Raw genomic sequence first — 13,699 nt, forward strand, 5'->3', positions numbered from 1 at the left:
CATTGATAAAAGCCATTGACAACAAGCGAGTAATAGAAGACCATTTGTGATCCCAGTGAGAATATTTCGGTGATTTGTGTGAGAGCTTTGTTTTTTTGGATCTATGTATATTTGTCAAATCGATCGTATAGCCCCGCATCTGTTGGTAAATTGGCAAGATGTCGGCATAGCTGACGTTGAAAAGCGAACTTTTGGAACGCTATGCTGCATCTAGTCAGTTGTTCAATGGAACAGTCATCAAGATCGAAAATATAGGCATAATTTAAATCCATTTTGGATCGTATAAGAATGTAATATATGATCATAATCATGAATATCTAAAAATGATTGAAAACACAAGGTTTGTACAGGTATGTATAAGATATAATATTTGAAATCTTTAGCTCATGACAGTCTTAGATTATTACAGATGTGGATCAAAAAGAAACTCGACTCGTAGATATAGAAAAATTGAATTAAAAAAACAACACCGCCGAAGTGTTAAAAACCGCAGTCTTTCAAGAAATAACCAAGGTTTTAACCGTAATTTCAATTTAACAAACGGATGAGAAAACGGGCCTAAGGAGACAAAAGATAACTGAAATTCGGTGTAAGCTCGAGCGTATTACTTCTTTTATACCACAAAATCTATAAAATAAATGACCAAAATTTGTAAAATTTATAACCACTATGCTAATTGCTAATAAATACAGAATCTGTAAATATAAATTGGTTGTTTTGATATTTCGTTGACTTTTCAGCTGTTTATTTGTTCAACAAAACAAATAGAACAAACAAATTCAAAAGGCGCCAAAATCGATAGTCCATCGATAGGCAGCGCCGACAATCAAAGCACGTCAATCGATACTATCGTCTGGCTCGGCAGCAGAACTCCCATCTCCAAACAGCTGTTTTGTTTAACAAAACACAATACGATTCCTTGCCAATTGTTTACAAAAACACTCGAAAAGAGGCTAAACAAACAATTGGCAAGCAGTTGGAGCGCTGGCCAATCTCAGATTACACTATTCCATAAGTGATGGACAGCCAGGTGAGTGGGCAGTCCGCTAGTTACAGCTCGTTGAATGTGCTGCCTAAAGATAGTAACTACTACTACGTCGCCTGTGACTGTGGCAAAATTATCGCTTCACAGCAATTAGTCGTACTTATCAACGGCGCCCATTGTGATAAATCTAAATACGCGAGCAATACCGTGTCTCCAGTATTTGGCAACTGCCGCAGAGTGACGTAATTTCGCTGCGGGGGCGTTGTCTTGTTTTCCCCTTTTTGCGGCCAAGATAATACATATATTCTGTGTCCTGCCACAGGCACCGATCGATGATCTGCTGCTGGACATTGTAGACAATGCTTGGCGCATGGAAGTTCTGCCCTTCGACCAGATTCTAGTGCCCCGCGAGAAGCTACCCGATCCGGAGGCGGACGGCGGTGATTCACACCTGACGGTCAGCGAGCAGGTGAGGAATTTCCTATGTTTCCCCAGTAGTTATCCTGTTTCAATGGTTTGCCCTTCTCGCAGGAGCAAAAGTGGACTGATCTGGCGCTGGGCTCGCTGGCACCGGACGCAGCCCTCATCGATCAGCTCAACATCACCTCTATCTAACCAAGGACCGCGAGTCCGCGGGCGAGCGAAGCAGTCTCGCCCACCAGCCTGTTGGTTCACCCACAGGCCACCCAACTTCTAACACCTAGGCAACATGAGTAGCAACAACCAGGGGAACAGCCAGAACCACCAGCACCTGCACTCCCCATCCAAACTAACCGAATTCGCCCGCAACTTCGAGGACAAGCCGGAGTCGCTCTTCGGCCGGGTGGTGAACAAGATCCAGAATGTGTACAACCAGAGCTACAATACAGTGAATGATATATCCAGCGGGAGCAGCAGTAGCAACGCTCCAACGCAACCCGTTCAAGTGGGCAAATCCCAGTTCTTTAGTGATTCCCAGACGTCCATCGCTGAGGTCGCCGATGCAGAGACATCCAGCTTGAGTTCGGGCCGCCCGCAGCCACCCACAACGCTCAGCTTGAGAACGCACAGCACCTCCAGCACAACAGCCGCCGAGGATTCCGAGGCCAGCGAGCGCATCGAGGCGCTGCCCCTGCCAACCAGCGAAGCGAATCAGGGCCGCACTGTTTCCAACGTGCTCAAGCACATCAGCAATATTGTGGCTACGAAAAACAACAATGTAAGTGAAAGTTAAATTCCCATTATCGCTTTATAGCATTAGGCGAAAAAATGGGGAGGAAATGATTCAATCTACCCGCAAAACCAATTATTAAATATGTACCTATGTTTACTCATTTTGCACTCTAAATAGATTTTTAGATTGGAAATAATAAAAACAATATTTATACATATTTCAGGACCTGCGCAACTACAAGGACACGGAGCTGCAGCGCTTCTGGATGCCCGATTCGAAGGCCAAGGAGTGCTACGACTGCTCCCAGAAGTTCTCCACCTTCCGGCGAAAGCACCACTGCCGTTTGTGCGGCCAGATCTTCTGCTCCAAGTGCTGCAATCAGGTGGTGCCCGGCATGATAATCCGCTGCGATGGCGACCTCAAGGTGTGCAACTACTGCTCCAAGATTGTCCTGACTTTCCTAAAGTCCTCTAGCTCTGAGATGGGTCAGGATCTGCAGGCGCTGCAGCAGCACTTGAGTAACAAGCTAGAGGTTCAAGACAGTGGCACACCGCATGCAAAGCATCCGCAGCAGCAGCGGGCACCACTGTCGCGGAAGATGTCCGTGGGCTACCAGGAGGAGCGGTTCAGTTCGCATCCAACTTACACCACGCTCTCCATTGACGATCGCAAGAACATCCTGCAGCAGTCGAACTCATTAATAACCCTCCATGAGGAAATGCAGCGCGACCTGCCTGCCCAGAATTGTGGCCAGCGTCTGATTGAGTTTCTCAACAGCAATAATAAGTCGGCCAATGAGGTGCAGGCGGTGGCTATTTTGAATGCCATGCTGGCCGCTGGTTTCCTCGAGCCCATCGTTCCAGATCCCGAGCAGATGGAGTTTGATCCCACGCTGCACTACAAGTTCTCCAAGAGCAGCAGTGCGGATACATCGCGTACGATGAGTCCGCAGTTTGAGGCAGCTCCGCATGCGGAACCACAACCGCCCAAATCAATGGATCAGTCAGCCGAGGAAAAGGAGAAGGAGCTGGAAAACGAACTGGAGAACGATCGCTGCTTCACCACGGCCACTTCGAAGCTGCTCGCCTCCTACTGTGAGCACGAGGAGCAGCTGCTGGCGCAGATGTTGCGTGCCCATGGCTTGGACCAGGAATGGGACAAGGTGCTTCAGATGCTCTGCTCCACGGCAGCCAATCACTTCAAGCCGGAGCACTGTTGCAACGATTTGATGGACATTCGCAACTATGTGAACTTTAAGAAGGTCCCAGGTGGCAGACGCAAGGACTCAAAGATTGTTCACGGTGTGGCTTTCTCCAAGAACGTGGCTCACAAGGATATGGCCACGCATGTGCCTTTTCCACGCATCCTGCTGCTGCAGTGCCCAATTGTTTACGAGCGAATCGAGGGCAAGTTTGTCACGATTGAGACAGTTCTTCTCCAGGAGAAGGAGTACTTGCGCAATGTCTGTGCCCGCATCATGAGCTTCACACCCAATGTAGTTCTCGTTCACAAGAATGTGGCGGGCATTGCCCAGGATCTTCTGAGATCCTATGGAGTTACACTCGTCTTGGATGTAAAACTTTCGGTGATGGAGCGTCTGTCGCGCACCCTGCAGTGCGACATTGTCAGTTCCATAGAGTCGAATATAACCATGCCCAAGCTGGGCGACTGCAATGATTTCTACATACGCAACTACAATGGCAAGACGCTGATGTTCTTCGAGAAGCTGACCAATCCGCGGGGATACACGTGTCTCTTGAGAGGAGGAAGCAATGCGGAACTCACGAGGGTCAAGCGAGTGGCATCGGCACTGCTTTTTGCACGCTACAATTGGCGCTTGGAGATGTCGTTCTTGTTGAACGAATTCGCCCAGCCGCTGAGTCCAAAACCCTCGATTTTCGACTCCAAGGAAACGAGTCCAAAAACCGAAACGGAGGCGGAACTTCGAGCCAAGCGACCTGTTATTGTGGAACGCAAATCGGAGGATAAGATTACCACCATTGTCAGCGAGAATGTGTCGGATTTCACGGATCCCCTGCGTTCGTCTCAAGCCGAAGCGCTGTCCACATCGCCTTGTGCTCCTCCAGTAGTAGAAGCCTTGGCTGTGGAACCGCGATATGATAACAGATTCCGCACAGCACTTAGTTCGACTCTGCTCTCTGTCAGTCCCTTTCTCACCTTTCCTCTGCCTTACTTAGAAACGGAGCAGGGCAGGAAGTGCAAGCTGCGCAAGCTCTTTCCCGCCGAGCTGTACTTTTCCAAGCAGTGGTCGCGCACGGGATTGGAGCGGCCAGATAGCTTGGGCGATGGCGAGGCGAGATCGGAGCCAGGAAACAAGGAAAACCAGCAGATGCAACTGCTGCCGGCTCATGACTTTGTGCAGATGAAGATCACGGCGCCGGCGAGCAGTCGCGACATTCAGTCCAAGCTGGCCGAGTTCCGATCCTTTGGCGGTCGCTTACCCAAGGGCAAGGCTCCCAGTAAGCACAAAATGCTAACCATCTATAAATCCCTGTCATTATCACTTTATTTCACAGTGCTGCGGCCGAAGAAAAAGAACGCAGAGGTTATACAGCGGCCGCAAAAGGTGAGCGAGGAGCAGCTGTACAAGGACGCACTGGATCCGCAGAACCACCAGCGACTCCCAGTGCTCTTCTGCAGCTTCCACTACAATCCCAAGGGCGTGTCCTCCTTCTGCAAGATGCCCATGCTGCTGGACATGAAGTTTTACGGGCAATATGACATCATGCTGGAGCAGTTCCTTCAGCGATACTGCTGTCTCTTCAACTCGATGTGCCCGTCGTGCAATTTGCCCATGCTGGGTCATGTGCGTCGCTACGTTCACTCGCTGGGATGCGTCCATGTTTACCTGACCGAGGATTTAACCCGTTCCGATCCGAAGCGCATATACTTTACTTCTTGGTGCAGCATTTGCAATGCCACCACTCCTACAATTCCGCTGGCCGATTCCGCCAAGTGCCTTTCGCTGGCCAAATACCTGGAGATGCGTTTCCATGGCCACGCCTACAGGCGACGCACTCCTCCCGCCGACGCCGAGCAGAGTGGCTCTCCTTGCGAGCACTCTTTGCATCGCGATTATGTACACCACTTCAGTTTCCGCGGAGTGGGCGCCAAGTTCCAATATACACCCGTTGAGGTTTGGGAAACGGATCTGCCTTCGCTGACTTTGCAACTGGATCTGCCGCCACCGTTTCCCAGCTCCCAAGCGCAGGAGGAGATCAAGAACTTCTCGGTGCGCGGGCATGAGGTGTACAACAGGATTCACGAGCGCATCGCTGACCTCGCCACCGAGGAGGAGAACTCGCCGCTGGTGCAGCAACTGAAGACAATGCTCACCCACGACCAGTTTATCTTCAAGCAGAAGATCGAGATCGTACACACGCTGCTCACGGATGACAGGGCCACTGCCTACGACACCAGTGATGCCATGGCCATGGCAAGGAGAGCTCTGGCCGAGAGCATCGAGCTGTGGGGCCCGCGGCTGCAGGAGATCGAGAAGCTGACCGCCAAGCAGGCACATCACATCGACTCGGGAACCATCTGCACGGAGGAACTGTCTGCGGATTCCTCGAAAGACAGTGAATCGCTGGAGTGTCCCAGCGAGGATACGGAAGTTAATGCCTCCAACAGCCAGTCAGTTGTGGATAAGAAGTTCTCCATTGACCAGCTGCTGGCCTCCACCGTGAATGTCTACTCGGATAAGAAGTCCATCAGGCAGATTCTCACCCAGCTGCTGCCGTCGGCGAATCAGACGAATCCCCTGCAGTCACCTTTTCCCGCACAGGATCATCTGACGCTTCCCATGGGCTGCATTCCCATTCACGTTCGAGAAACCGATCTGAGTTCGGTAATTGCCTACAGTTTGACCTCGACGGAATATCAGAAGGCAGTGGACGAGGCGAAGGTGAATTCCTCAACTTCTGCTGCCCATTCAAGTCCGCAGTTGAAGCGAAAGATTCCACTGGCCGAGAGCATAAGCGATGCCGAGGACAGTCCCAGTCTTTCGCGCACTTCAAGCAACACGAGTGCCGCTCCGAATGCCTCAGTTCCTCCTCCAGCAGCCGCGGCTTCTGATACCGAGGAGAAGAGCAAGGAGCGCCAAAGCACAAAGCAGACACCGAGTCCACATATCACCCTGGCATTCCAGGACCAGAGCTGCCACTTTCAGTGCAAGATCTACTTTGCCCGCGAGTTTGATGCAATGCGATCTAAGAGCTTGAAGCCACCGAAGCTGGACAAATCGCTTTATCGCCGGCTGGAGAAGAGCAAGATGCGCGAGGAGCTGAGAATCTCACAGAGTCGCACCGGTTCCGAAATGGAGTTGGTGCGCAAGCCCAGCGACGTTGGAGGGCCTCGGAATACCGAGGAGGAATCGAATCTGGAAGAGGACGCCAGGATCGCTTTGGCGCGAAGCCTTTGCAAAAGTGTCCAATGGGAGGCGAGGGGCGGTAAATCGGGTTCCCGCTTCTGCAAGACGCTTGGTAGGTTTTCTTATCAACTAAATATGTATTCCAATATCTAATAACCTTTATTTTCAACAGATGATCGTTTTGTGCTTAAGGAAATGAACTCAAAAGACATGACCATCTTTGAACCATTTGCTCCCAAGTATTTCGAGTACATCGACAGGTGCCAGCAGCAGCAACTGCCCACATTGCTGGCCAAGATATTTGGCGTTTTCAAAGTCAGCGTTAAGAAAAAGGAGTGGGTTTTAATGATAAGATACAACAAATTATATTACTAAGCTTAAACTCTTTCCAAACTCTAGTTCCTTCGTGGAGCGTTCGGTGATGGTCATGGAGAATCTGTTCTACGGCTGCGAAATTGAAAACAAATTCGATCTTAAGGGCTCAGAGAGAAACCGTTTGGTGGATCCCAGCAACCAGCAAGGCGAAATTGTCCTACTGGATGAGAATCTGGTGCAGAGTGAGTTTCCTTTCCTCACAATCATTTAAGAACTTGCTTATTATTATTGATATCTATTACAGTGTCCTGGTCAAAGCCTTTGTATGTACTGTCGCATAGTAAAACAGTCTTAAGGGATGCCATCCAGCGGGATTCCTCCTTTCTGGAGAGAAACCTCGTCATGGACTACTCACTGCTGGTGGGTTTGGACAAGAAAAACAGCGTTCTTGTTCTGGGTATTATAGGTAAGCATTAGAGCTAGATAAACGGATCAAGATGATTTATTTTGTTATTTTATAGATTACATTCGCACCTTCACGCTGGACAAGAAAGTGGAATCCATTATCAAGGGATCGGGCATCCTGGGCGGCAAGGGCAAGGATCCTACGGTGGTCAATCCAGAGCGCTACAAGCAGCGCTTCATCGACGCCATGGATCGCTATTTCCTCACAGTTCCGGATCGCTGGGAGGGCCTCTCTAAGGTCTGATCACACACACACATTAGTTAACACAACTTAGCAATAGACGCAATAAAGTAGACGCCAATCCCACTCAATCCGATTCGAAACAGCACTCTGTCAGCCAACATTTCCGACGCCGCAGGCGAATTGATTTGCCCTTGACCCGCATCCGCATTTGAATCCGCGTATTTGCACCCCGGAAGCCACCGCTGCTCATGACAATTGAAAGCCATGTAGTCCGGAGTTGCGTGCCAGCCGAAAAGGAAATTATTATCATGATGGAGACCGCGTCGCGAAATGAAATCGTTAAGAGGCGAGTAAATCAGGCAAATGGGCTCGTTGGAGCCTCATAAGCATGGTTTCATTACCGAGGCGTCAAAATGTTGCGAACTGGGTTAAGGAACTCAACTCTGACAGCTGCAGCGGGTGGCCGAAATCGCAAATCAAAACACCATTTTCATATTCAAATCAACTGCAGCTGGCAACTTTTGATTTTGATTTCAGTGGAGGAGGAGGAGTAGCAGGTCATAAACTACACGATTGCATGCAGCAGCACTTAGGGTACAGCCCAAAAAAAAAGAAATTAAATCCCCATATTCACCCCTCTTTTGTTGTACTACCTACCCAGTGACACCTCAAGTCAGTCGCCGTGGGAAAATGTTGGAAAAGCAGAAGCGCAGTGGAGTTGGGAAGCAGAGGTGGAAAAGTCGGAAAGTTGGCGTGCGAAAAGTGGCCAACTTCTTGGTGCCTTTCAGTTGGAATTTACGATCTGAGCGGTCAAGTTGTGGAGCGGCGAGCTGCGCTTGAATGGCGCCATTTGCGGTTCGGTGGGTTTGGAGGCGCTGGCCAAGTGGTCAGGTGGCCAAGGGTGCGCCCCACCTGAGTGTCCCAAGTTATTCCCGCAAAGTGCAGACTCATTAAATTTTTAATTAAAGTGCAGCCCCCGAAAACAGGAAACCCACTATGGCGATTGCCTACGACTGGAAAACGAACGATGTGTAAGGACTAGTTCCCTACTATACTAGATTTAACTTTAAGTATTCAAGTTAAAGCTTTCAACAGGCGGTGGAAAACTGACCTTATTTACCTTCTGCTAAAGTGGTTTCATGTGCATTTTTATGATAGTCTAAGGGGTCTCACTTCTTATCCCACTTTTTACTAGGTAGTGGCCTAATTTTTTGGTTAAAGTGGTTTGTAAGAAGAAAAACCTTTCCTTAATGGAAACAAAGTAAAAGAAAGTTAACTTAATCCTATCCTAAAACAATTTTCTATACACCTAATGACCGAGTAAGAAACCTATAGGTTTTATAGAAAGTAATTTATAATTATATGGAAATTTTTTAATGTTTTTAGGGTGATTTTAGTTCATGGTAACCATTTCCTTAATCTTAGAAAAAGAAATGTTTAGAAAAAATAAATTCTAACGGCGGTTTTCTAAAATTTAGGGTAAAATTTATTTTGCGTCTAAGTAGGGTAGAGTAGTAGGAACCAGGATTTTCTATAGTCCACTTTTAACTAGAAACTATTTGCTTCTCCACTAATTTAAAGTGAGTGATGTTCGACCTAATCGAAATTCCGGTTGCGGTTGACCTTGTCTTGTTTTTTTAACTGTTGTTAACATAATGGTGCATTCTTGTTTATTGCATTACGTATACGCCCTGTGGCGTGACTAGGCTGTGTAACAGCAATTAAATCGTCATAAATCTGCAACTGTAATTATGTGAGTGTCCAGGTATCGCAGGGGCCCTTAGCTGATTAGCATATTTAAATGGGTTGCGTTACGCTGGCCCGATTTAAAAATAGCCAAAGGTCATTTGGCATTGTCAAGATTAGTCGTTCGCTTTCGCTGGACTTTCGCTACGAAGTTTATAACTCTTAAGGGGTCGAAAGTTGGCCCGAAATTGGGTCAGACTTCTGGGCTACCTGGTTACGTGGCAGCCCTTTTATGTTCCTGTCTGTTTCCGTTTCTGGCTCTGATTCAGCCAGCGAATCACGCACACTCCCCCAAAGAAATGTTGGATTACGGCTAATACAACATTTTGGCAGCCATCAATTATGGCCATTAGGCTGGCACTTTTTCCCGCACGTGAGAACTTTTCAGCCATAACGAAGAAATACTTTAAATTGCGATGTGCGAGCAACAGGTGTTTGTGGTCACATTTAGCCCGGTTCCGTTCGGGGCAGTAAAAACAAGGTGCAATTTGCATGCGCGCAGGTTCACCTTTGACTGGCAATCCTTGTGCATTTTTAATGGCTCCCCAGCTGTGCGACGAGTCCTTGGCAATGCCTCAACAAAAAACTCATTTCCGGATATGGATTACCAAGGACCAAGGACCTCAGTCAGAGTGGCGCGGGCGTTGTCAGGACTAACAAAAGTCGGGAATTTGCTGAGCTATATTGATTGGCATTGATTGGAGTGAGCAAGGTATCACATGAGAACAGGGACGTTTTGAGGGGTTTAGGAATGATTTCTTGATTCTTTGTTATAACTTCACCAAAAACATTTTATATAAAAAATTGTAGTTTACGAATCTTAAAAATTAATTTTTTAACCTGTTCAATAAAATATTTGTATTAACTTTGTCAAGTACTTTGCATATTTAATATACAAATATATTTAAAATAAGTATTTTTTATGGAGGTTTTGATAAACGGATTTGTAAAGTTAGTTTTAAGTACGTTTTAGGACTTTTTATTTAAAGTCCATCCATTACCTTTTATTTTTTTTATATCAGTTTCAAACAACTAAGACAACTTTCGACATATAAAAACTGCCATTAGCCTAGCATGAGGACCAGAAACCTTTTTTTCGAAACCCCCATAAACCTCAGATCGACCCTGTCCTTAGCTCCCGTCGAATCCAATAGACAATTTTCTAATTTGCAGCAATTTGGACCCTTTTCCCATTCATTAGTTTGTTTACAGAGGTTTGTGAGTGTGCCTAGCAACTTGGCGGTGGAGCACGCCATGGGCCAGAAATGGAAATGGAGGTGGATGTGGAGAAATGCCTTCACTAGCTGCCTTTTGCCTTTTGCCTTTCAGTCCCGCCGATCCGAGACTTTTCCATTGCAATTGCAGGGGGGTGGAGGTGGAGATGGAGGAATTTATGCCCCCGTTATTAAGGAACCTACCTGTTATTTGGTTGTGCTGGCGACCACCAGCGATACCCGTAACTTTTCCGCTCAGTTTGCAGCCGAAGACAAGTCGAATCGGATGTTTCCCTTTTTCACCTAGGAGAGAGATCCTAACCAGATTCCTATCCCTTCGCAGCTTTGATGCCGACTTTGGCTGGAATAGATCCTTCTCCGAGCCGGATCTCACAGCCAACCAGAAGCAGGGCGATCTCAGCCGGTTCGCCATCAAGCATCCGCACGAGTACATAGCCGTCGATGACCTCAAGTACTTCCGCCGCCGCCAGCCCGTCCATCTGCACACCCGGAGCAACGTGTGCCTCTTCAGCGGCGATGAGCCAGTGCCCAGCTTCGGCTCCCTGAAGTCCGAGTACCGCAAGCACTTCCGTGGACAGGGCACCCAGTCCCGCCCCCGATCCCTGCTGAGACGAGCGACCTCGCTGCGACTGGAGGGATTCATGCAGCTGCTGTCGGAGCACCAGGAGAAATACCACTGGTACACGCCCGAGGACCTGCGATTGTGAGTAATAACGGAGAAAGTGGTAGATTATAGATATTATAGACTATAGAGAATAGTGATAATAAGTTCCCCCACAATTAGTATTCAGAACCAATGAAAACATGTTATATATCTAAGTATAATATAAATACTGGTGTATAATAGTTTTATACTAACTCAGTTTTTTATTAACCTTTAGTCAGATTTAAATCTTAAATTTTTCTCTTATGTTTTTTGAAACTGAAAAATTTAGATTGAGTTAGTTCTTTACAGAGGCAGAATCACAACATCCAATAATTATAATAGAATAGTTTGTAAAGCAATAAAACAATAATACATCCAATAATTATAATAGAATAGTTTGTAAAGCAATAAAGCAATAATACATCCAATAATTATAACAGAATAGTTTGTAAAGCAATTTGAATTTGAACTTCGTTCACGATTAAATTACAGGTTTAAAGGAATATTAATAGCTATTCATCATAACATTTTATTTATAACTAATATTGCGATAAAACATAAACTAAGTTGCTGAATTGTTGAAAATTCAACAGAAACCTATTATTATTAAGTATTCAAGAATTGTATTGCAAGAAATAGGATCAAAGTAGAAAATCAATTATCTTGAATTCTAGCAAATTGGTCAGTAATTGAATAAGGACTAATCAAAAATGGATTGCCCCTCCACAGCTCCCGCACGTTTCCCGTTCGCAATCCGGAGAACCTGCAGTTGGGAGGAGAGGGAAGCGGTGCCACCACCGACACCGATGGCATGAAGAACTCCTCGTACCTCATGCTGGATCCCAGCACCAAGATACTGCCACGCGAGGTGTTCCTCGACGAGTCCGAGGTGGCGGCGTCCAGGAGCCAGCAACCGAATGGCAAGCTGGCGGCGGACAAGTTCCGACGCGATGTGGCCGCCCAGGAGCAGCAGCGGTGCCACCTGCAGATGCGGGCCCAGGCTGTGGACCGGGAGCAGCAGGGTGAGGTGCCGGAGCCGTCGGAGTACCGCCGCCAGTTCGTCCAGCAGTTCCCCGAGAAGGCGCACTCCATTCCCCAGATGAGCAGCATCAAGATCCAGGGCGAGTTCGTGGCCGTGCCGGAGTACCGGGACAGCTTTCGGATGTATGCCAACTACTCGAAGAGTGCGCCCATCAAGAAGGACGACAACCTGCGAGTATCCGGCTCGGAGGCCTCTGCCTCCACCTTCGGTGCCAACGGGGCCGAGGTGCCGGAGTATCGCGACAAATTCATCGACCCACCCAAGCACGTGGCCAAAGAGAAGTCCCTCCGGACAGACGACCACCTGCGTCCGCGCGGGGAGTTCACCAAAGAGATTCCCGAATACCACGAGAGCTTCCGAGACCCGCAGATCACCGAGATGCCGGAGCGGGGCAAGCCGCGGGAGCCCTTCCTCCGCCTGCGCGGCAAGATCGAGTTCAATCCGGAGTACAGGAACAACTACCAGGACTTTCCGCGCTCCCGTCCCATCGTCCAGAAGCCCACTTCCTGCTTCCGGCTGCCCACCTCGGGCGTCCAGCACGCCCCCTCCCCCTCCGTCCACCATCAGCCGGATGAGGATCTGGAAACCCCTGTCCTGGTCACAGTTCATCCCTCGGAGGTGACGGCCACGCCGGAATATCGACGGGCGCAGTACAATTATCAACTGCGCGAGCGTCCCAGGGATTTGGAAGGAGTTCCGGCTGGTCCGCCGGGCAATCTCCGCAAGACCTCCGATTCCTCACTGGAGGCGAGACAACCGCAGGTCCAGGCTCCCCACAAACGGAGGACATCGCGTCAGAGGCAGGTTAAGGAGCCGGTAGAGCAGCCCGCCAGGTTTGAGGATGTGGGCGGCAATGTGGCCAAGAAGCCGGCCAGATACGGCCGACGAGCATCTGTCCTCCAGAACGCGGCCAGTTGCCGGGAGAACTCCTCGATCATCGAGGGCAATCCCAAGTACGCCGTGGGATGTCGCCGGGCCAACAAGCAGCCACCTGGATCCTTCGTGGTGCTCGACGAGCCCTGCAAGCCTTCCAACTGGATGAAGAAGACCTGGTACGACTCCTAGGTCCACGCATCTACACCTAAACGCTAGTATTCTGTTTTAAATCTGTCTATTGTGGAAGAATAAAGAAATAATGAAGGACGTAAGAGTTTAAGAAAGATAAAAGGAATTTCGGGATCGATAGGTTTACCCAAAAACACCTGTAGACGAGGTAAAAACTCTGATTATAAAGCAAAATCTATATTATCTTTATTATGACGGTCCTTATTTGGAAAATTATTGTTCTATGTATTTTTATTAATTCTTATTTGTTAAAACGTAAATTTGAAAGGATTGTAACTTTTTTCCCGTAAAATCGACATGGCCATGTAAATTTCAGGTCATGCAAAACCCATATCGTTCTTACATTAAATACTCTTTTCAACCAGGTCAAATTTACCAGGCCACATATCAAATTAAAATTGATCTTAAATAATGTAAAATCGATCTACGTTGATTATTTTTGCACTCCCTGGAGTTGTATCTCTCTCATTCAT

General features: G+C 48.0%; 3 protein-coding genes across 4 annotated transcripts; all 3 read left to right on the top strand.

Moving 5' to 3' along the window:
* The first annotated feature begins 763 nt into the window (after window positions 1–763).
* On the top strand, window positions 764–1,654 carry LOC108058789 (anaphase-promoting complex subunit 13). The gene is made up of 3 exons (XM_017143723.3): window positions 764–1,030; window positions 1,308–1,454; window positions 1,517–1,654. The coding sequence occupies exons 1-3, from the start codon at window positions 1,019–1,021 to the stop codon at window positions 1,598–1,600; spliced, it is 243 nt and encodes an 80-aa protein (XP_016999212.1). The 5' UTR covers window positions 764–1,018; the 3' UTR covers window positions 1,601–1,654.
* A 40-nt stretch (window positions 1,655–1,694) lies between these two features.
* On the top strand, window positions 1,695–7,620 carry fab1 (fab1 kinase). Its single transcript, XM_017143721.3, has 7 exons — window positions 1,695–2,183; window positions 2,362–4,618; window positions 4,676–6,640; window positions 6,701–6,863; window positions 6,928–7,085; window positions 7,148–7,309; window positions 7,365–7,620. The coding sequence occupies exons 1-7, from the start codon at window positions 1,695–1,697 to the stop codon at window positions 7,550–7,552; spliced, it is 5,382 nt and encodes a 1,793-aa protein (XP_016999210.2). The 3' UTR covers window positions 7,553–7,620.
* A 147-nt stretch (window positions 7,621–7,767) lies between these two features.
* Window positions 7,768–13,296, top strand: LOC108058788 (uncharacterized). 2 transcript variants are annotated; one of them, XM_044393188.2, is made up of 4 exons: window positions 7,768–8,086; window positions 8,154–8,523; window positions 10,440–11,176; window positions 11,849–13,296. In XM_044393188.2, exons 3-4 carry the CDS (start codon window positions 10,530–10,532, stop codon window positions 13,224–13,226), a joined length of 2,025 nt encoding a protein of 674 aa, XP_044249123.2. In that variant the 5' UTR covers window positions 7,768–8,086; window positions 8,154–8,523; window positions 10,440–10,529; the 3' UTR covers window positions 13,227–13,296. The 2 variants fall into 2 exon arrangements, with proteins under 2 accessions (XP_044249123.2, XP_016999211.2); XM_017143722.3 differs by having other exon boundaries at window positions 10,796–11,176.
* The last annotated feature ends 403 nt before the right edge of the window (window positions 13,297–13,699 follow it).

The sequence above is a fragment of the Drosophila takahashii genome, chromosome 2R (genome assembly GCF_030179915.1).
Source record: "Drosophila takahashii strain IR98-3 E-12201 chromosome 2R, DtakHiC1v2, whole genome shotgun sequence".
Classification (NCBI taxonomy): domain Eukaryota; kingdom Metazoa; phylum Arthropoda; class Insecta; order Diptera; family Drosophilidae; genus Drosophila; species Drosophila takahashii.